The following is a 24,524-nucleotide window of genomic DNA, read 5'->3' as shown; positions in this document are numbered from 1 at the left end:
ATGCGCAGGAAAAGGAAGTGAGTCACCAGGATTTTCTACTCATTTCTGGTCTCCATGCTGGGGAGACCACTTTAGGAAACTTATTGTTCGAAAGTTCTTCATTGGGAGTTCCCACTGTGGTGCACTGGGTTAAGGTCACAGCTGTGGCTTAGATTTGATCCCTGGTCCCAGAACTTCCATGTGCCATGAGTGTAGCCAAAAAAGAAAGAAAAAGAAGTACTCCTTTGAAGTCATCAAACTAGGGAGTATCTTAACTCATGCTGTTCCCTGAAACATCATTTATATAATTAATGGCCATAAAATATTTATTTTAAAACTTGTTACTCTTTTATCTTCTGGCTTGTTCATAAATTTGGAGAAAAAAGCAGAAAAGCACTGAACTGGATTTAGTGAGAAATGGTGGTACATGGTTTGTATTTTAGTAGTTATGTAAAAACACGTTACACATTGGTCTGTTTGAATAAGCTTTACTGCTGATTGCATTTTCAAAGTTAAAAAAAAAAAGGAGTTCCCATTGTGGCACAGTGGTTAATGAATCCGACTAGGAACCATGAGGTTGCGGGTTCGGTCCCTGGCTTTGCTCAGTGGGTTAAGGATCCGGCGTTGCTGTGAGCTGTGGTGTAGGTTGCAGACTCGGCTCGGATCCCCGCGTTGCTGTGGCTCTGGCGTAGGGTGGTGGCTATGGCTCCGATTCGACCCCTAGCCTGGGAACCTCCATATGCCGCGGGAGTGGCCCAAGAAATGGCAAAAAGACAAAAAAAAAAAAAAAAATTAATCTGCATACATATTCTTTTTAGACAATACCAGATAATATCAGAAATGTTCCTAATTTGAACAAATAGTTTAAGTTACATGATTTGTTCAGGGACTGGTCTGTGTGTGATAGTGTAAGTTTCAGTTTTTCTAACCATGATAAGAACAAGCTTTCTGACTTTTTTTTTTTTTTTTTTTTTTTTCCTGCACTTATAGCATGAGGAAGTTCCCAGGGCCAGGAATTGAACCTGAGCCACAGCAGTGACAGTGCCAAATCCTTAACTGCTAGGCTACCAGGGAACTCCCAATTTATGACCTTTTTTGGAAAGAAAGATTTCTGCCATTTCCTCTGATTTTTAAGAATTCAATGTGTATTCTTTTTCATTGTTTGAGAAAGGTCAAATGATTAATCACTGCCCTAACATTTCTGTAAGAGAGAAAATTCACCAATGCTCACACAGTTTTGAAATGGCTAGCAAAGGCCTCTACTTTTCTCTGCACCCCAAGAAAATGAAAACATAATGGGCTAGTTTTTTTTTTCTCCTGGGTGGGTTAATTTGTCAGAGGTGATGCTAATGCATACCCAGCTAACATGACCATGGATATTCCTCAGAAGATGTGTACCAGGGAGCTGGTTTCTTTTCACCTTCTCTCTGACCTGAAAGCCCTCAAACGGCCCATATTTTTGTCCATTTCTTTTCCTCTACTGGCACTCACGCCATACAGGTATCCCCCAACACATCTGATTGACAGAACTTAGCACTGCCAGCTCTTCTGCCTGCAAATAAATGGAGTCAGTTTAAATCCATATGGGAGAAAGCCATTCTCCAATCCAGTCTTTCTGATAATCAAGTGGAACCATGGATTCTCACTCAGGATTGGTTCCTTGAGTTAGATGCCACTGGCCAAAACACTGGAGGAGAAAGTGGGGTGTGTGTAGGCCCTGCCTCAAACTTCATTCCATGTTTCTAACAATATTTATTATATACGACTTGCTAAAGAGTCTTTATATAATAAATCCTGTTCTAGAGACCATTTGAAAGTCTGAAGTTTCTGTGCTTGAATTTTAGATGATTTATGATAAAGGGACTACCAAAGGACATTTGTTAAGGAAAAAAAAAAAAAATGGGATGACAAATTAGTCTCCTTACAGTGGTTTTCCTGTTTTTGTTTTTCATTTTAATTCTTCCTCAGTCTAAACATTCAGTCTACTCTTACCACTCTATGTTTAATATCCCCTAGTATGACACCCAGTCCACTCAGAGGTCGTGATGCCCTCAGTAAGAGGAAAGATTCTGAATTATAAGATCAACCCACCAGACACAAAGAAGGGAAAGTGCGAGAGAGCTCCAAAAACGGTGACTATGTTTAGAAGCACAAGAAAAGCAGCAAGAAGGAGTAGTGAAATATCTAGAAATGAAATTGGATATATTTAAGAGGAATGAGAAGGGGAAAAATGTAAAGTTGAGAAAGAGAAACATATATAAGAAGGATAATCTCTCAGAAAATTTTCATTAAAGGACTTTGTAAAAACCATAACCAGAGCAATGAAAAGCAAGAAACTAAGTAGGAAAGGAAGGGAAATAAATTATTTAAAGCCGTTCTATTCAGCTCAGTATGAGCTGGTACTCAGAAAAATGCTCAAATAAATATGGAATTTTAAATGGAAAATGAACATTCTGACAGTCAGAGACAGTTTAACATTCCTTATTTTTCAGACCTAATGACTTACTGGAGAGCACAGAGCAGGTTTCCTACTTGACGTATTCACAGTTGTGCTCCCAACAAATGGTGATTCACAGAAATATTATAGCACTTCTCTATTCTTTCTTTTTTTTAATAAATAAATTTTATTGGCTTAGAGTGGACTTAGAAAGTTGTGTGAGTTTCAGGTGTTCAGCTAAGTGAATCAGATACACATACAGATCTAGCCATTGTTTTTCTATTCTTTTTCCATATAGGTTATTATTACACAGTATTGAACAAACTACCCTGTGTATAGCACGTTTCTTAATAAAGAGATACTATTCCTTTTTGAGTTTCTCAATGACCCAGTAAGAGTAAGAAAGAGGTTTTAACATTTCTTTTACAAAATTACAATATATTTACTCAAAAAGTCATTTAACTTAATTATTATAGACAGCAAGAAGAGACATTAAAAACGCATGCTTCAAAGTTTTATCCCTGGGGTTACTTTCACTAATTTTCAAATAATCACAATCAAAATGAACACCGCACATTTACAACCCTCAAAAATGTAAAAGATACAAATAAAATATCTGAATTAATATGTAATCGAATTTAAACGAGCTGACCAGTAGCAGGATAGAATTATAAGGTGCCGGTATATTTAGTATTGCTATTCCTAGATTTTGGTATTTTCCAGAGATCATTACAACTCTTTTTCAAATGCTCAGGTTCCACTGCAAATCCTCACAGTCCATAATTCAATAGAAAGAACAAGGAAAAATGCACGTTTCAGAATTTTACTAGCTGTGACACGCAAATACAATGTCACATTTAACCTTCTTGGGACTTGCTCTATTTAAGTTGTGGAACTGTACCACAGTAGCTCAGCTTAGAATTCAGTATATGGAATAATGAAGGCACACACACCAAACCTTTGACTTAAAACTGCAGTAACTATTTTTCAGAGAATAATATAATCACGTATTTTAATTGTTTAATGCAAGTTTAAAAAAATTGGTAATTTTAAGTAAACTTTCATTTTGTGTTTCCATTCAAATAATCATATAGTCATTTCCTTTTGGGGCCTCGCTCTCTCACTTCACCTTTTAAGTTCTAATCTGCTTTTATGCCTGGGGGCTACTATTTCCAGACTCCAGGCATCCGGCACACCCTGTTTTCCTCGAAGGCTAATGCAGAGACCAAGAGAACCTTTAAAGATTGGCTTTTACCATGCGTCCTTCCTGACCTTACCTCAGCGCCCTGCGGACTTCTCCCCAAGTTTGAAAGGCAGCTAGGCCCAGTGGTCCGATGGGTGAGTGCGGCCTCCCCACAGGGTGGTTTCAGCCTCTGAAGGGAACTGAGAGACTGCAGCAGCATTGCAGAGACGAGGGGCCAAGTGCCGGGCATTCCCACATGTGGGCTACCTGCCATGCACTCCAGATCCTGGCTCTCCACGGCTCAGGCTCCCACCCATCCTTCGAGGCAGTGACGACTGTCCTTCCTCAGTTTTAACTGAGTTAGGGCTATGTGGAAAGTGCTCTCTAGAACACAGTTTACTAGCCCAATCATTTAGTCATTAAGTGCTCTTGTGAATCCTGTCCTATTCTATAGCCTGCCGTGTGCTGCCTGCCAGCAGCTGAAGTAGGAAGAAAGCACAGCCGCTGCTTTAGGAAATCGTGTGAATGCCAGCAGTGGCCTGCGAGCCGTGTTAGGTGGCATGCTGGTGCTGACTGCTGTCAGCCGGTGACAGTGGCCTGAGCACATCCCTCTTAACTTCATGTTCAGTAACTGCATGTTGGTAGCTTGAAACCAGGGTGGGAAAGAAGTGACACCAAGAAAATCTGCAAGTGCTACAAACCAGGGCCACTGTCACCCCGCAGTGATGGGTTGTTAAACATTTACCAGCACAGCTCTGGAAGGAGGTGTTCATTGTCTGGAGAAAAATGTTTGCTGAAATGTTGAGAGTTGAAGGATCTTGAAGGATAAATAAGAGTCTGGAGAATTCTCCACAGAAGGAAGGGAATGTTCAAACACGTGGAGGCTGCAACAGTCCACGCTATGTTCGGATAATGGGTGAGAAGTCTGGTGTGAAAGGAGTTGGGGTACACTCGGGTGAGGGAAGGGTGGGAAGAGAAGCAGGGCATGCTTGGACTGAATTGTACAGGCTTTAGCATAGCGGCAGAAACAAACACATTTAGTGTTAGCATACGTATTGTAGAGGTATGTACTCTGCACTCATTCCCTCCATCAAAGAAGGAAGGAAGGGAGATAGGGCTGGATAAACTGATGACAGAGATGTGACAAAGCAAATAGAGTCAAATGTTAATTGGAGAAAGTAAATGATGGACACATGGCTACTGATGGTAAAATTCTTTCAACATTCCTTTATGTTTGAAACATTTCATAATAAAATGTCAAAAAAGAAAAAAAAAAACTATAATTGGGGAGTTCGTATTGTGGCTCAGTGGGTTACAAACCCGACTAGTATCCATGAGGATGTGGGTTTGATCCCTGGCCTGGCTCAATGGGTTAAGGATCTGGCGTTGCCGTGGGCTATGGCATAGGTCATGGACATGGCTTGGATCCCGTGTTGCTGTGGCTCTGGTGTAGACCAGTAGCTACAGATGAGATTCAACGCCCAGCCTGGGAACTTCCCCATATGCAGCAGGTGTGGCCATGAAAAGCAAAACAACACCAACAACAACCTCCCAAAATAAAGAAACCAAAAAACCCCAAATCTGTATCTGGAAGAGGCTTGGCTTTGAAGGGAAATCGAGACAGCAGCTTTAAGCAGAGAGGTCTCTCTGTCTCCCCACTCCTGTTATATGGGGGAGGCATGAGCTTGCCACAGGAGGCAATGAAGAAATGTTCTCAGTACAGTTACCTTCACTCCTTTCCTTCTCCAATTCGACTGGTAAGATTCTATTTTATAAGCTCAATTCAACAGATTCTAATTGCGGTCGATAACCTTTTTGTAACTGGAAGAAATGAAGATGATGAGCTACATAAAAATTTCATACTTGACTATCCTATAAAATAAGAATATTTTCATATTACTAGAAGCTGAAAAAGTTGCTTTCAAAAAATCGAGGTGCTTGCTCTTCAATGGAAAAGGCAGCAGAAAATTTATTTCCACTTCATTATTATATTGGCCTCAAATGCTTTGCTATTATTTAGGCTTCCTTCTTTAAAGGACTTTTAAGTAACACATTGTATACATGGCATCTGTGTCTTTAAATGAAATACAACGAAGGAGTATATTTACGTTAACATTTCATACTTTTTCAAAAGAAAGACGTATTTTAAGAACTATATTTTGCCACTAGGCTTCAAATCTCTTAAATCTTTTAATTCAAATTCTGAGCAAATGGTATCGAAAACATCACTTTTTCAAATTTATTAAAAGATAAGGAAACTATTCAAAGTTCATCTCTGTAAGGAAACTATTCTACTTGAAAGTAAAACTTTGAGTCATTATTTTTTGAGTCATTATCTTTAAGCAGAATTTAGCTGTTTCCAAATTTTATTTTTCAAAAAATTGAGCAATAATTGAATTTGAATAAAGGCTACTGACAGAACAAAGCACAAGGTGCCGAGATAAGAAATATCTTTTGTTGTGCTACAGTAAAGACAAAAATTAGTTTGGTTTCGATCCAAAATCAACACTTTTTTTTCCTTTCTTCTTTTTAGGGCCACACCTATGGAATATGGAAGTTCCCTATATAGGGGTTGAATCAGAGCTGCAGCTGCTGGTCTAGGCCACAGCCACAGCAATACTGGATCCTAGATGCATCTGCAACCTATGCCAGAGCTTGTGGCAATGCCAGGTCCTTAACCCACTGACCGAGGCCGGGGATCAAACTCACGTCCTCTCGGACATTATGTCAGGTTCTTAACCCGCTGAGCCACAAAAGAAACTCCCCAAACCAACATTTTAAAAATACGATAAAACACAAAGACAGAATATGTCTTCAGGTGCCTCTAAAAATCTCCCATAATTGGTCTTTATAGCTTTTTATAAATGATGACGAAATTATAAGTATACAGATGTCTTATTTGGGAGAATGCATGTGCCAAATTTGCCCCATAAGGCTATGAGGCCAAACCACGTGCTATAATCCCTAAATCATCTTCTTCTTTTTTTGGTCTTTTTAGGGCCATACACACAGCATATGGAGGTTCCCAGGCTAGCAGTCGAATTGGAACTGTAGCCACTGGTCTACACCACAGCCACAGCAATGCCAGCTCCGAGCGGCATCTGTGATCTACACCACAGCTCACAGCGATGCCAAATCCTTAACCCACTGAGTGAGGCCAGAGATCGAACCTGCATCCTCTTGGATACTAGTCAGATTTATTTCTGCTGAGCCATGACGGGAACTCTTGTAATCCCTAAATCTTATTTGCTTCATCTTTTCTTTCTCTGACCTAGTTGGACAATAACCGGTTGTGAACTTCTATATCTCAACAGAGTCATGCTATACAGAAATGACATAAACCTCCACCCAGTTCTGCCCTTGGCCGTGGTGCCACCTGCTTCACTACATTTTTCTATACTACCAGGCACTTGAATCCTGGGATTTAGGGAAAACACCACAAACACTGAGAAATCGTGTTCACTCTGATGGACTGGCTTTAAAACTGGAGCCTTCCCAAAAAAATCAAATACCTGGGAATACACCTGACCAAGGAGGTAAAAGACTTACATGCCGAGAACTACAGAACAGAACATTAATCAAGGAAATTAAAGAAGATGTAAAGAAATGGAAAGATATTCCATGCTCCTGGGTTGGAAAAATTAATATTGGAAAAATGGCTATACAACCAAAGCAATCCAAATATTCAAAGCAATCCCTATCAAATTACCCAGGACATTTTTCACAGAACTAGAACAAACAATCCAAAAATTTATGTGGAACCACAAAAGACCCAGAATTGCCAAAGCAATTCTGAGGAACGAAAGACAAGCAGGAGGCATAACTCTCTCAGACTTCAGGCAATATTACAAAGCCACAGTCATCAAGACAGTGTGGTACTGGTACCAAAACAGTCAGATAGACCAATGGAACAGAATAGAAAACCCAGAAATAAACCCAGACACCTTTGACAATTAATCTTTGACAAAGGAGGCAAGAACATAAAACGGGAAAAAGAAAGTCTTTTCAGCAAGTATTGCTGGGAAACAGCTGCATGCAAATCAAAGAAATTAGAACAAACCCTCACACCATGCACAAAAAGAAACTCAAAATGGCTTAAAGACTTAAATATAAGACAAGACACCATCAAACTCCTGGAAGAGAACACAGGCAAAACATTCTCTGACACCAACCTTCCAAATGTTTTCTCAGGTCAGTCTCCCAAAGCAACACAAATAAAAGCAAAAATAAACCAATGGGACCTAATCAAACTGACAAGCTTTTGCATAGCAAAGGAAACCAAAAACAAAAAGACAACCTATAGAATGGGAGAAAATAATTTCAAATGATGCAACTGACAAGGGCTTAATCTCTAAAATATACAAACAACTTATACAACTCAACAGCAAAAAAGCCAACAACCCAATGGAAAAATGGGCAAAAGACCTGGATAGACATTTCTCCAAGGAAGATATACAGATGCCCAACAAGCACATGAAAAAAATGCTCAACATCCCTGATTATTAGAGAAATGCAAAACAAAACTACCAGGAGATACCACCTCACACCAGTGAGAATGGCCATCATTAATAAGTCCACAAATAACGAATGCTGGAGGGGTGTGGAGAAAAGGGAACCCTCCTGCACTGTTGGTGGGAATGGAAGCTGGTACAACCACTATGGAGATCAGTATGGAGGTACCTTAGAAAACTATACATAGAACTACCATATGGCCCAGCAATCCCACTCTTGGGCATATATCCGGACACAATTTTCCTTTAAAAGACACATGCACCCACATGTTCATTGCAGCACTATTCACAATAGCCAAGACATGGAAACAACCCAAATGTCCATTAACAGATGACTGGATTAGGAAGATGTTGTATATATACACAATGGAATATTACCTGGCCATAAAAAAACACAAAATAATGCCATTTGCAGCAACATGGATGGAACTAGAGACTCTCATACTGAGTGAAGTAAGTCAGAAAAAGAAAGACAAATACCACATGATATCACATATCTGGAATCTAGTATATGGCACAAATGAACCTTTCCACAGAAAAGAAAATCATGATTTGGAGAATAGACTTGTGGTTGCCAAGGGATGGGGGAGGGAGTGGGATGGATTGGGGAGCTTGGGGTTAATAGGTGCAGACTACTGCCTTTGGAATGGATAAGCAATGCAATCCTGTTGGTAGCACTAGGAACTATGTCTAGTCACTTATGATGGAACATGATAATGTGAGAAAAAAGAATGTATACATGTATGTGTAACTGGGTCACCATGCTGTACAGTAGAAAAAAAGTGATGTATTGGGGAAATAAAAAAAAAATTAAAAAACAAAACAAAAACTAGAGCCTTAACATTTTTCACTCATGCATCCACAAAAGAATATCCTCCAAAGGACACTATTTTCACCTCCAAGTTTAAGTAATTGTAAAGAATTATGTTGTAAACATTGCCATTTTAAAATGAAATGGCTAATCTTTTTTTTTTTTTTTTTTTTTTTACACCAATGGCATATAAATACCATAGCAAATGCATATCACCATTATCCATTTAAGGAAAATATCCATGAATAAGACATTCAGATATTTAGAAATCTCACATTAGTCCTTTTTTCTTTGAAACTGCGTTTCCATTTCAATTTCCCTGATCCTACTTTAGTGAGTTATATATTAATACTTTAAAATACTTGTATCACCACATTATACCTTGCTGTCAAAAATATGTTAGAAATTTAAATTAAATGTATTTTTAAAAATTTCCTGAGACAGTAAGGCCCTAAGTCTTAAAAAAAATCTCTGGTAATGAAGATCATAATCAGTAGTGCCTAATTGAGCTATACAGCACAAAGATATGATAAATGTTTATGAATATTTTAATACCATAGAAATAAATTTGACTGGAATGTATCCCTTAATGATAAGGATGGGAGGACAGTCACACTGAATTGACTAAGGAGACTCCTTAGACCCTGAGTTTTTCCAGTGCCTCTTTGCTCAGTACCTCAGGCAATGTTCACAGTGACCATACCTAGGGAGACTTCGGCTTTTCTGCTAAAATGCGAGAGAAGAGTGCGAGAAATGCGGGACAGAGGAGGTGGGAAAGGAGAGGCTGCAGTGAGCCTGCCGCCCCCAGCTCAGGTGACTCCCAGACTGATCCTCTCTAGGAATGAGGACACATGGAAGCTGAGGATCTGAAAACAGATTCGCTTACTCCTTCTGAAACCTCTCTGGGTAACTGCAGTGGTGCAAATATTGCTGAATGAAGACAGCTGCTGTATCAAGAATGAGGTGACTCAGTTTCTAGAGTTGACGGTTGCTGGAAGATCTCCTTGACTAGCCCTGACTTGAGAATCCTATGGTGCCGATCCATTTAAGGTCAGGGCTGGTTAAATCCAGTCCAAAGAGATGGGACGTGCTGGCCTTCACCACAGAGCTGCGTGTATGCAGATGGAGGTTACTCTGTGAGGCCGAGGAAAACACCTTTAGGATAAGAAAGTCGAAAAATCTCTGTAAAAACTCGTCTTTTTGAGAATTACAACCTAAAATATTTGGAATGCCTTTCTAATTTTGATCCTGAAAATATCACACTACATATCCATAGGCGATAAAATTGGGACATAATGGCTACACATTCCAAATCACTCCAAACCACATGGAGTTCTTCCACATGTTTTTCAGCTCCGCTAAAATCTCAGCATGTCAGAGAGAGCCTACAATGGTGTGATATTTGGCATAAGGCTATTCTGTCTTATATGTCATTTCAAAAGCAACAGAAGATCCTTGGAAATATGCGTATTTTTAAATAAAAGTCTCTCCTGTGTAATGGATTTTTCAAAAGGCCAGTATAGCCTAGACGGTTTCTTCCCACTTCTCCTGTCATAAAACCTAACTGGATTCTTTGGATAGAAAGTCTTAAAAATGTACAGACTACCCTCAAATGTCAAATAACTGTCATTATTTGGTTATCTTACTAAGTAGTTAAAAGTTACTTTCGTTTGCAAGCATTAATTTGATTCCACGGACTTTTGTTCTCTGAGACATCGTGTTCCATCTGTTTGATGATTCCTTGGAAGTGTTGCAGAAATTGTCTACAAGCATAACTATAACTTACGTAAAATTTTAAAACTTTAAACGAGATTAGGAAACTTGGTTGATTTTTCAAGAAATGATCACATATTCAGCCTATGCCTTGCAGAGGACATGACAGTTTATTTATATTTACCAGAGTAAAAACTAATAGCATGTGAAATTCCATTTGGATTGTACTCTTTATCAAGACAGAAATTTTCAGGGGTCAGTTTATCAATTTTATAAACTGACCCCTGAAAATAAAAGTAAAATGAAATAACAAATGTCAAGCTAATAATATAGATGTATTGTCTACAGGAGAAATAATCATAATGCCTGGATGTTTACTCTGTCAAGGATTATTCTGGATTTTTTGAGGATATAACAGTTGAAAAAGGTATTTATTGGAGTTCCCGCCGTGGCTCAGTGGTTAACGAATCCGACTAGGAACATGAGGTTGTGGGTTCGATCCCTGGCCTTGCTCAGTGGGTTAAGAATCCGTCCAGCGTTGCTGTGAGCTGTGGTGCAGGTGGCAGATGCAGCTCAGATCTGGTGCTGCTATGGCTCTGGCGTAGGCCAGCAGCAACAGCTCTGAATAAGCTCCTAGCCTGGGAACCTCCATATGCCACGAGTACAGCCCTGGAAAAGACCAAAAAAAGAAAAAAAGAAAGAAAAAGAAAAAGGTATTTATTAAGGAACTAATTGTGCTTACATATTAAATGCTGGAAGAATGCATTTAGACTAGAATTTAATTCTGGACCCTTATGGATTTATAAACATCAAATACTAGAATGACATTTAAATGTCATCTCTGAAATTACAGACATTGAAGGAAAAAATAAACCAACAGAATAAAATACTATGTTTGTCCCAAGTGTTACACCCAAGGTGAAAAGCTAACTGAGTACCATTTGACAGCACAGTGTAAAAGCAGGCTGCAAGTATTGCAATTCCGTCATCTGACAGCAGAGGATGGTCAAGGTGCTGGCATGTATTGAGCTGAGCTGAACAAAGCCACTTCTGATGCTATTCAAGAACAAGGCAGGCTGTTTTGTCAGGATGGGAGTGGAGGTGGGTACAGTGCAGTGTTTGCCCAAAAAAGAGAAAGGGGTTAGAGCATTAGATTCTAGCCAATGATCAGTGCACAGGCCCAAGAGACAATTTAAAGAGGCAGAATGGTTCCCAGGTTGTGAGTCTTTAACATCACTGAAATATACTATTATCTTATCAGAGGAAAGGGATGTGCCAATCAAAACTGAACTGGTCAGCCACAGAGGCGTAAGAAAAGAGAAGCCCGGGCAAACATCTGAAATGTCTAGGGAAGAAGGTCCAGGGGCCGGTGGCCTTTTAGTATTCTGGCCCTACAGCAAGACCTCAGGTCATAAAATACCTGGCTTGTGCACATCTTTTAAGACAAATGAACTGGCATGTGAAAGGCAGAACAGTACAGCAGTGAAGAACTCGTGCTCTGGAGTAAAAGACCTTGGTTTGAGTTGTGGTACTGTCATTTTTGGGCTGCGCTACGTTGGGCAAATTACTAAGCTTGTGTAAGTCTCACCTTCCTCCTCTAAAAAATGAGGAAGGCTCTAAGTGCTTTATTTGCGTTATTTCAAATGGGAAGTTGTTGACCTCAAATCATCAGCTGTGAAGCAGGGAACCCAAGCCAGGATTCATTACATTTAGCAGGATGACAATTTACTTCCCAGGTGGGTAAAAGAATTACCTACGTAATGTGTTCATTCCCTCCCAACGTGCAACAAACACAAGTGTCAGGTACTATGCTACCTGTGAAAGCACTGAGCACAGAACTGCAGTACACGCTACTCAAAAATGTTTGCTCTTTATATTCAGAAGAAAGAAATGCTTGTGCAGAAGTGAATATTCCAGTTCTTCTAACAGTTACATTTCTCATTGTACAATAAAAGGTTGATTGTGTGATTATCATTAATCTCAAGCTGCCTAAGTTGGGGCCTTAGTCATGTTTTGTGCCAACCAGGCTAAAGGGTGGACCCCAAAATGATGGCCAAGTTCCCTAGGGTAGGCAAGGAGAAGCCAGGATGCTGATGCTTCACTTTGAGACAAAAAAGACCTCTCTATAAAGAGAAGCTGACCAAACAGAATCAAAACTTCTTTCTTTGGAGTTCTGAGAGAAACTGGGAGAAAGTGTCATAGCTTCTCGTGAGCTAAGAGTAAAGATGAAGGGATAAAATGGATTTTTAGGGACGTGAAAATAGACTAGAAAAATAGTTTTAAACTTAAGATTTTCTAAGTATTTATTAAACTTTTTCAGATAGCCTTTAAACATGCCCTCTGAGATCCAACAACTATAAAGAGAATGTTTTACAAACTTTGGACTCGCCACAACAACTGCGCAGTTGTTGAATTAATTATTAATTATTCTCATATAAGTACAACCTTCAGATGAAGAAGTTGAACCTATAAAATGCCTTAGTAGAAAGGGGATCTTACAAGCTTTGCCCAAAACACAAGAGAAACATAACATCTTCTTATGGCATGAATTTTCAACAAGCTGACATTACCCACTATAGTTCTGTGAAAAATGCCTTTCATGTGCCAATTACCTCAACCTTGTTTGTGAGAAATGACGTCTTTCTAAAATACGGAGACATACATGTTCACAAAATCTTTGCCTTTGTTGAGGAAAGAGAGCTCTCTACTTCAACATCTTTCAAATAAAGAATACATTAAGGGAGTTCCCGTCATGGCGCAGTGGTTAATGAATCCGACTAGGAACCATGAGGTTGGGGGTTCGGTCCCTGCCCTTGCTCAGTGGGTTAAGGATCCGGCGTTGCCATGAGCTGTGGTGTAGGTTGCAGATGCGGCTCGGATCCTGCGTTGCTGTGGCTCTGGCGTAGGCCGGTGGCTACAGCTCCGATTCGACCCCTAGCCTGGGAACCTCCATATGCCGCAGAAGCGGCCCAAGAAATTAAAAAAAAAAAAAAAAAAGAAAGAATACATTAAGGTTTATAGAGCCCATGCTTATTTCCCTTTTTATTAGGCAACATGGACTTCCTTCTCAAATAAATTTTATAAATACATTTAATTAAAGTGTATGCTTAATATGCAATAGCTAATGATTAATGTAAGCTGGCCAATGTCACCATTAGTTGAAGGAAAGTTCAAATGCCACAAAAATCAATGATTTTTAAAACTGTGAGCATTGTATATGTGTATGATACATATATTTATGGAAATGCAGTATAAAATTCTAAAGTATTATTTTGCTGTGAGTATAATATTCTAGCCAATGGTGGACATTATCCAACCAATTAGTTATAACAGGGATACGGCTTTTTTTTTTTTTTTTTAAACATTTAGTTTGTTTTGCTAAGTCTGCATTTGTGTGCAATGTGAAAATGATGCCAGCTAATAAACTCATTTGTATAAAATCATGTAGTACAAGAGAAAGCATTACTTTCAATGTCTGTGTACTATATCATTTTAATTGGCAACTTAAAAAGATTTTAATTACTGTAATGACTTGAAGATACTGATTACAATACGATAGCTAACCAGGCACTTGGTTTGATAGCCAAGGCCCCAAAATATCAACACCCATAAATATGACAGGGATTTATACCCTAGTACCTAGAAAATGCTTATTGATTTTTAGACGTTTCAGTTTTAACAATATACTGGATATAACTGTTTCCTTTTTTATAGCATAACTAAGAGAAAAAAAAAAAAAGCAGTTCCCTGTACTATAAAGAGTTCAGAGTACAAAGGATACATTTATAGTGACAAAAATGATATATAGCCTCTAAATTACACACTGAAATATTAAGTAATGGAAAAAAACCCAACAATAAACTGGAAGGTAATTAACAAAGCCTGACAAGAAACTATAAAGCCTTTTACAAAATATTGATTAATCTTTCCTTTTATATATATCTTCCTTTCCTTTCTCCAATTATATCATGCAAACTTAGTTATTTTAAAAAGGTAAGACAACACAAACCTGGTAAAATGAAATCCATCTTTGCATATAATTTTCTGGAAAAATAATATAAATTTCTCATATGGCCATATGTCTTAAAGCAATAAAATAACATAAAGTGTTTTTCCTTTCTTTGTCGTAAGCAAAAGAGGACAAGGAAATGTCTCCTATCAGTTATCAAATATTTTCCTCTTTCAGTTATCAAACATTTTATACCACATCACGCTCCCTTCTCCAACCCTCTATATCCTCAGTGGGACCAGCACTTTTAAAACTGGTTTCTTGTTGCACTAGACTCTCAGCTCAATGAAGGCAGAGACTACGTGTTTGCCACTAAATACAAAGAAAAATAGTCCATGAATAAATATTTTTACATGGAAATAAAAATATAAGATATAAAATAGAAAATGATATTAAAATTGAGTTACTCTGAGTTTTATTTTGTGATAAAAATGATTTCAATTTTCTTTTTTAGCTATTTTAAAAATAAAACAAATTTTGCTAGGTGCCTCTTTTCAATCATTTGTTATCAGACAAAGTTATGCTGCAATATTTCATTTTCTCATTTTCTGGCCAGATTTCTATTTCACAGTAATCTTTCTGCATTTGGTGCAAATATTTTTAAATAGCTGTTGCCTGAATTGCTGCACAATCCTGGTTCTTACGCTCTCTCCTCATCACTGCCTTCTCCTTCACTCGTCTTTCTTCTCTAGCTTCATAAGGAATGGATAATTCTACGGGTGAGTCCCCAATTTTCTGTTATTTCCTTCCATGTCAGTAATTCTGGAAGTCTATTTGACTCTTAGGAGATTCACTTGTGACTTTCGATTCACAGCCTCCGTCACCAGCCCCGATTTTGTTCCCAATTTCCAGGGCTCCATTTCCAAATCCTGCTTGGACATTTCCAGAATTATGTGCGTCACTTCTACTCAAACGCATGTCTGTCACTGAATACATCTTTCTCCTGAAACAGATGAAGCTTTTCCATGAATGTTCTCATCCTCTTAGGCACCAAGGTTTGGAACCATCCAAATTTCTGTTTCCTTTGCCCTTGTGATTTCAGAGTCTAAGTCCTTGGATAGCTTTCTGGACTCAGCTCCCTTTCTGCTGTATTATTAACATTATCATTGTTCAGACCTAGTCGCCTCGACTTTGAAATACTTTATTAAGGTCCTAACTTATATCCCAACTCATCCCTTGTTCGTTTTCCAAGCTTGGAAAAAGTACTTGCTTTTTCTCAAATACTGTTTTTATGATGTTACTTCTCGGCTCGCAAGGACAGGTTATGCTTTCAAGTTGACAGAGCAAGAATCCCATCGCCCCTGTGCTCCTCCGAGTTCTTTCTGATAGTGTGTCAAAACATGTCTCGGTATTTTTCATATTAAAATGTCATTGTTTCTCCCCCAAACTGCCACTTACTATAGGACGCATAACTTTTTATTCAGATTGGAAACCTGAAATACGAGATGCTGAAATGAGTTGCTCAGAAATGACAGTAATTACTGCCACAGGAAGAGCTCGAAGCTAATGGCTCTTAGTACATGTGCTGCCAAATGCATGGAGCTGAGGAGAGTTTTCAAGATGAAATTCATAGCAAACATTCATCCTGGCAAATAAATACAGCTTTGGTCGAAAATGATATGCCTGGACTCTTAAAGAGGTGGTCCTCAGGGACCAATAAGATCCCATGTTAGTCCCACTAATGTCCAACTTTGCACTTTTAAAAAGTTCTGTTTGATTTTTTTAAAGCTACACAGAAAGCAGTGGGGAGACACTCTGGAACCCGTGATATTAGATTTGAAGAATTATCTAATAATTCAAAGCAGATGATGGAAGATAATTTTCTTGTATACAATTTAGATGGTTTCATAGAGTCATGCAAAAAACTGCTCTGATCCCATATTCAGTGACTAGCCTGTGGTTAACATTAGGATAAGGCAAAAATGTGGATAAAGGATAAGAGTTCCACCATGTGGTTTGCTACTTAGATGAAAGCAGAGACATAAATTCTAATTTAATATTAAGTCTTTCCAGTGCAGCCTGAAACTGTATTTGGCTTGAAATATTTGAGTTGTATTATTATTTTTCTTTCCTTTCTTATTCTACAGGATTGTTTTTACCTCCACAATTCTTTCCTGCTAGCCAGACTTATCACATATCATAGTCTCAAACATAATGTGCATGTGTGTCTGTAATATACACATCATCTCAGACTCTAAGATTTTAGGGCCTAAAAGAAAGTTCCAAATAATACTTCTAACTCATGAAACTGTCATTAGGTTTCTAATGCTTACTGCTATCCCAGACTTCCTATGGTAATACCAAACAATAAAGAAAGCTTTGTGATGCGGATTGCTTGATTTTTGGCAGCTTCCCCCTTCCCGCTGTGCCCCCCCCCCACACACTTTGGAATCACTTACTACTAATCCTTGGTCTGAAATGAGTCTTCTTCATTAATGAGAATTAACTACCAAATGAGATACATCTTCTTGGATTTCTTCCTTCTCTGAAATGTTCTGGTGAATAACAAACCCAAATTGAAACCAGACTATCATTTTATCATCCAAAATCAGAAGTGGAAACAAGAATCCAAGACCCCAATACATATAAACTAGATCCTCAAAAGACATTTGCTGCCTTCAACTGCTTCAAAACTTTCAAGATAGCAGACGTTTTGGATTTTATTTCCAACATAAAAGAACCATGGCCCAATTTAAAATGGCAATCTTTTTCTAGATAGGCTATCAAATTCCTTTGTTTGTAAGGCTGAAGCTAAGCAGGAGAAATTCATGAAGTGATTTCTACACAGCAGAAGCCTAGATGAACTGGGAGACTTTTTGTCTGCTCAGATACAATAAAATTTTTCACCTGATCAAACACTTATAACTTGTTGGAGTAAATTAAGGTTAAAGGAGTAAAATGAAACTATTTTATCTGCTTTGATTGGCTTGGCTGAATAACAGCACAAAAAATCTATTACCTTATGGATATTTAACAGAACAAACTAAAGCACATTATGTTTAGTTATTAGAGTTGTAGTGTTAAAAAAAAAAAAAAGCATCATGCTGCTTAAAAAAAAAAAAAAAAAAAAAAAAGATTTCAAGGACTGTAATCATGGGCTGTGGAGAGTTCAAGAGCCTGACAACCAGGCTGTCATTGGTTTGAATCCAGGCTCTATTATCGATTACTTCACGAACTCTATGACCTGAGGTTTTTTAACCTCACCTCCTGGAGTCAGGCTAGCTTCATCTGTATGTAAAACCAGGATAATCAAAAAGTTATTTTGAGAATTAGAGATATGATAAATCACCTAGCAAATTCACTGAAAATGAATGATAGTTAATAATTACACACTTTTGTGGGTCGAAAAGGTACAATCAGCAAAGAGTTAATACATATAAACGACTAAGGAAGGTCGCTAAGTGTTAGAGCTGCCGCCACCACCATCATTAAGTGGTAAAGGGGAGCTGACAGAACCTGAAGGAAGAGAAGCAAAACTAATCTCACACCTATCATTCCTCGAGGACATACAACTTCCTGTCTGCAATAGACTTTACGAACACTAAGAGGTCAACTTGATAAGATAAACAGAGGGACAGGGGCTATAAAGGCACCATTACTACCTTGGACTTTGCAGCTGGCATCAGATATTAAGCAAAATATTGAGAAGGGTTTGATAATGACTCATTAAGCGATGGCTCCTCTTGAGAAGGAGCAGCAGGATAAGGAAGTGCTTTCATGAAGTCCTTGATGTCTTCTAATTCCTGCTTTCATCGCTGTAGCCAACAAGGAGCCCAGGAACCTGACAGGCAGAGCAGAGGACCAGCCCCCAGGAAGAGAGACTGAGGGCTGCAGCAGGAGGGAGAGGGCAGGAGAACTGGAAACTCTCTGCTAAGGGTGAAAATGGCATCACGCACAAAAAAGACAAACAAACTTTCAATATATTCTCAATAAACTGTTGTCCCGAAGAGAGTCAAAGAGTTGTGGGAAGATTTACAAGGTGTTCTTTGAGCCCCTTTGAAGAAATCCATAATTTTTGTGTTATAGGAAAGCACTAAAGACCATTGCTGATGATTTACTCTGAAATGGATAATACCCCAAGTTAAACACGTTTTAATTAAAACTTTTACTTCCGTTTTCTTTTTTTCTTTCCTTAGAGGGCAAATTTATGCAATTTGAGCTAAAAATCCCATTTAGAGACCGTAGCTATTTCTCTGCAGGACTGACCTAAGATTTAAGCATGGCGGTAAGATTTCACTGGTCTGCTTAGAAAGAAAAAAAAAAAAAACCTGCTTCCAAGTGCCTTGAAAAGGACATGCACCCTATATTTGGAATGGACAGGCTTAAAAGCAACTGCTGATGAGCACAGCACATTGATTGGAACTAATTATTTTAAAGCAGAGGAAGTTCCAAAATATATCCTTTCATGTAAGTGACTGAACAGGTGGGTAAAGAGAATTCACTATAAGTAATTCTTGGTAATATTCAACTGTGCAGGAAGCAACTGTGGAAATGTGCAGGCATTTTTGGCTACAGGACCTGGAAGCACATAGTAGGTACCCAGTATATATTTGCTGAATGAATGGATTAACACATAATTACAATCATAGGCAGGTCTACCTATTCATACCACATATTACATTTTAAATAGATTGTCTAGGGAGTGGGATGCACTGGGAGTTTGGGATTAGTAGATGCAAACTACTGCATTTGGAGTGGATAAGCAATGAGGCCCTGCTGTATAGCACAGGGAACTATATCCAATCGCTTGTGATGGAACATGATGGAAGATAATATAAGAAAAAAATGTCTATATAGGTATAACTGGGTCACTTTGCTGTATAGCAGAAATTGACAGAACATTATAAATCAACTATAATAAAAATTTTACAAATATTGCCTATATCATAATTATTGGTCAATAAATTTGACTAAAGCAGACTTCTTAACAGAGGAATATCAATGCATTGATGCCAATTAATCTTTCTTTTGAGGAAAAGAAGAAACACAGTGAAAGACATTTATTGCAAAATCTTTTCTGACTTTTACGATTTAGATTCCACCAGGTTAGTATTCTTTCTTTAGGGAAAAGGTCTCTGCCATGATGAGGACTAATAGCTCTTAAACGATACTGCTAACCCTGGGAAAAGTTAAAAATAGCAAACTGAGACTACAACATATGAAACATCTAGAATCTGGATAAAGCATAGAACATCCACCGATCTTCTGAATATTTTAAATCATATCAATACATTTACTTAAGTAAGCTCTTAAACTATTCAGCTAATCTGAACCTAGTAAAATATATATATGTGTGTGCATACATATATATTTTTTCTTCCCTTCCCTATATTGTACATTCCCTTGCAATGTGACATATGACTGAGGAATAGTGTAAGGATATAGGTAATGAAAACAAGAGAAGTTATAGAAAGGAGAAAAACTACGAGGTGGTAGGAATAATTGTACACTTAAAATTTACCTGAGTATGTGTACTTTATGAAAGAGTGTATGGATACCTGTATTTTACTTCTGCTGGCAGCATTACGTAGTCTGCACTTACAGGTATGAACTGTATTAAACCCAAGTAAACATTAAAACATGCTGTTCAAATAATAACTTTCTGAAAGGGGCACAATTTTTTTTTTGGGGGGGTCTTTTTTTTGCCTTTTCTAGGGCTGCTCCCGCGGCATATGGAGGTTCCCAGGCTAGGGGTAGAATTGGAGCTGTAGCTGCCAGCCTGTGCTAGAACCATAGCAACGTGGGATCCGAGCTGCGTCTGCGACCTACACCACAGCTCACGGCAACGCCAGATCCTTAACCCACTGAGCAAGGGCAGGGAGAGAACCCACAACCTCATGGTTCCTAGTCAGATTCGTTAACCCCTGAGCCACGACGGGAACGCCCAAAGGGGAACAATTTTGTTTCATTTTACCCAATACAGTTTTTAAAGGTAAAGACTATATCAATTTGAACTTGTCACAATATCTAGTTTCCACTGCCACCTTCACCCTTTATTTTGTAATTCGTCTTATTTCATTGATATTAACTGTTTATGCGTTGGTCTCTAACAGAATGTGACTTCTTAGGTCTTTAATGCATTTTGGAATCCTGAGAGCCCTGTGCAGAGTAGGTACTTATTAAATGTTTATGGAAGTGATGTTTGCTCTTGCTCTTGCACTTTCTCCTTCAACTACATTTTTGTAAGTTTCCATTCCTTCTGAGGTCCTTTTGTAAAAGCCAGAGTAATCTTTTCTCTTCATCTCCATTCACTTCTTGCATCTTTGTCTTTACATAGAAATCATACTCTTTGAGGGTAATTGAATAGCAAATAGTATCTTAAAAAACAACAATAAAAAGACCCCATAACTTATTCATTAATCATTATAGATGTGAAAAAATATCTGGATTAACATAAATACCAATATATTGATGCATTTAGTATCTTCTTTTAACATAAACATTAAAATCTGAATAATTGGCCTCATTAAAAGAGCCAAAAATGTCATTTAGCAATGTGGGCTGCTGAAAGATGGTTATTAAAATAGCTCACTGCTTCAACAAATGTTTCAGGGTAATGGGAAAATTCTCTCATGGTTTTTGTTTCTTATATTTCCTCAAAGCAACTAGAAAATAGAACAATATTTTTCATTTTCAACAGTATGTGTATGATTTACACATTATCCAAGTCTTAGAAAATTATTCTTAGGGTTACTTATGTGATGCCAAGTAATTACCTGGCAAATAAGCATTAGCACAAAGGCTCAAGACTCTTACCATCAAATCCATCTTCTTCTGACCCTAGTTCATCATCTGAGCAAATATTGAGGACATTCACCAGCATCTCAGTCACTAAAGAGAAAAAGAAAGAAAAAAAAAAGTCCAAATTTTCTACCATAACCTTCATGATTACTCTGGCATTGTTAATGAGCAGACTTAGCAATTACTTTTCTTACCTATACTGAAGATAGAATTTCCTGCAAAAAAAGTTTCTATAAAATTCAGATCGTAAAAGATAACAGGCTTTCTGTTTCTATGCAGACTTTATGTTTTAAAAATTATTAACTCATGCCTATGAAATCTAATGATAACATTTACTAGACATGGGTCAATAAGACAGTGAACAAAAGAAAATGTGGATGTAAATATACTATGAATCTATGAAGGAGAAAATGATTACTTTTGAATTTTTCTTTACCTGTAAGGTGATGCTAGATCTAGACCAGATTACAAACTTTTGTTAATAGGGACCAAGTTGTTGGAGCTCTTTTAAAATGTTTTTTTAAGTTCCCCAGAGAAACCAGCACAGTAATTGATATGCATGTGGTTTTGCGTTTAATAAAAACTGATAATTGAGGAACTAACATTTTTGCATCAGTTTCAAGAATACCAATTTTAAAAAATGAATGTGTTGATATATCTCATTAAGTGTCATGTTAAAAAAGATTTTACAAATGAAGGTTAGGTAAGTTTAATAAGAGATAGAGTTGAGTAGATATTACGAGAGGGTTATACAAAAGCATTATACACAGAAAATTAGTACTGCATGACTTTACACTAAGTCACATGTCATCTGCATATAACCTTAAAATTTAGGTTGGGTTCTATCATAAATGTGAAAAGAAGCTTGTTCACTCTTTCTTCAAGACTTCCTTATTAAAATCGATGTTCTTCTAGTCTTGAAGATATATAATATAGAGTAAAACTTCAGTGGAGCCTACATTAATCCAGAGCGTCAGTTTAATTATCAAAAGTGAATTCTGTATATGAATATATTAATATGTTCTAACAGATGTTCAAAATCTGAATAATTAATGGAAACAACCCAAACGAAGGGTGTTCAAAGGCCAGTTGTCAGGATTCCTACTGTTTTTGTTTCCAGGCTGTGATCTGATCGGCGCAAGAAAGCAGTGACATGGAGTAGCTCTGGGAACATTTATCAGACTTTTAAAATTTACTTTTGAGTTATTTTCGTGTTGAAAGGGAAGATTTCTTGGCTGACAACTCACAACTTCTTGGTTTAATCATTTTTGGATATTTAAAGAAAAACCCACAAATATTGTACGAAAATAAAGATTACATATTTTAACATTAATATATTGCATATACGTCTTAATATAAATAAATAGATATTTCAGAAAAATGCATAGCTTCTCTCTAAAATCCCCTCATGGGACTTCATTTTCCTGCAACAGGTGTAAACTCTATTAGGTGCATTACAACGCCCATTCGCCTTCCCCTGTGATGCCTGAGATGCTGGAGGAAGAACGGTCCAGACTATCACCATCACGCCTCCTGAACTGAAAACTCAAGTTCAGTGGGTTCAGGCCTTTTCTCAAAATCTTTTCTGAGGTTTAGGTCAAAATATAACAATAAAATAAAGGCGGAAGGAAGGAAAGAAAGAAATGGCCGGTTCTGAAAAACTGTGGCATGCTATCAACTTTCTAAATGCAGATGTGTCTTGTAACATAAGAATGGCCACCCTGTTTATAATGAACTCTTTTATTGTTAGTGCACATGTTGTCTTTCAAAATCTTGTAGCCAATGATCACTTTCATAGAGGGTTATAATGAACTCTTTTATTGTTAGTGCACATGTTGTCTTTCAAAATCTTGTAGCCAATGATCACTTTCATAGAGGGTTATTATTAACATTGGAAACGTGAAGAAAGCATCTTAACATTTAAATCTGAGAGGTAGTTTGTAAAATAAAATAGCACTTCTGGATTATAACACAGAGGTAGCCATTTTAGCTGGTAACCAGTCAAGACTATACATTGGTTATTTTTTAGAGTTGTGTTATTCTAATGAGAGTCTATAAATTATCCTAACATTCCTCACTTCTTTCATTTCCCCTTAATTCGCTCATTGTGTTTTGTCAACAGCATACAGTGACACACTTTCAAATCATTGCTCTCATGGTGCAGCTTGTGGGTTTTACTGGTGAGGCCAATGCATTTCTCTTCCTGAGTGTTTCATGGCAAAAGAGGCCACATTTCCTCTCCCTCCTTCCTATACTATTTTATTAAGAACATTTCAGGATTCCAAAACACACCTTTCTCCCCAACAAATGGCAGGGACCAGGTGAAAACATCCATGAAGTTTGGAAGCCAGTATGGATGAGGAGAACAGTTGAATTGCCTGATATTCATGACATTGTTCTCATATTTCAATACTGCAGCTGAAAACAACAGAAAAAAAAGGACGTTAGAGTCATAAGCACATATTTCTGGTTCTACACATGGCTGTAGTTGATCAAGAAAAGTCAACTATTTGATGAAAGTGCCAAAACGTTAAGGCAAATTAGCTTCATTGGTCATGAATGTTTATGCTACTTATAGACTTAAACTTCAGTGCAATATGTAACTGTACAATATATGAATACTATCTATGAAACAGCATTTTAATTTGACAAATATTTATATAAAATAGTTAATCAAACATCGAGAATTGGATCAAGTTCCTTTTGTAGCCAAGAACATTTCAGTCTTACTTAATATCTGATAACACTAATAAAAGTGCCATGGGGAGTTCCTGTTGTAGCTCAGCGGGTTACGAAACCGACCAGTATCCGTGAGGATGCGGGTTTGATCCCTGGCCTTGCTCAGCAGGTTAAAGATCTGGTATTGCTGTGACCTGGGGGGTAGACTGCAGACTCAACCTGGATCTTGTGTTGCTGTGGCTATCTGAATGGAAATTATTTGTTGATTTTATTTTTTAATTTTTATTGAAATGCAGCTGATTTACAATGTTGTGTTAGTTTCAGGTAGACAGCAAAGTCATTCAATTATACAAATATATAAAAACATATATATGTTCTTTCTTTACATTCTCTTGCATTATAGGTTATTACAAGACACTGAGTATAGTTCCCTGTGCTATATAGTAGGTCCTTGCTGGTTA

At 37.7% G+C, this 24,524-nt stretch overlaps 1 protein-coding gene across 6 annotated transcripts in view; it reads right to left on the bottom strand.

Moving 5' to 3' along the window:
• PPP3CA (protein phosphatase 3 catalytic subunit alpha) overlaps positions 1 to 24,524 on the bottom strand; it is a 325,435-nt gene that overhangs the window by 13,195 nt on the left and 287,716 nt on the right. For all 6 annotated transcript variants that reach the window (XM_021100471.1, NM_214128.1, XM_021100469.1 and 3 more), the window contains 2 exon segments: positions 23,677 to 23,802; positions 21,400 to 21,474 (listed from right to left, as the gene is read on the bottom strand). In XM_021100471.1, coding sequence (XP_020956130.1) covers positions 21,400 to 21,474; positions 23,677 to 23,802 — 201 coding nt within the window.

The sequence above is a fragment of the Sus scrofa genome, chromosome 8 (assembly GCF_000003025.6).
Source record: "Sus scrofa isolate TJ Tabasco breed Duroc chromosome 8, Sscrofa11.1, whole genome shotgun sequence".
Taxonomy (NCBI): Eukaryota; Metazoa; Chordata; class Mammalia; order Artiodactyla; family Suidae; genus Sus; species Sus scrofa.
This window is presented reverse-complemented; position numbering and strand designations above follow the sequence as displayed.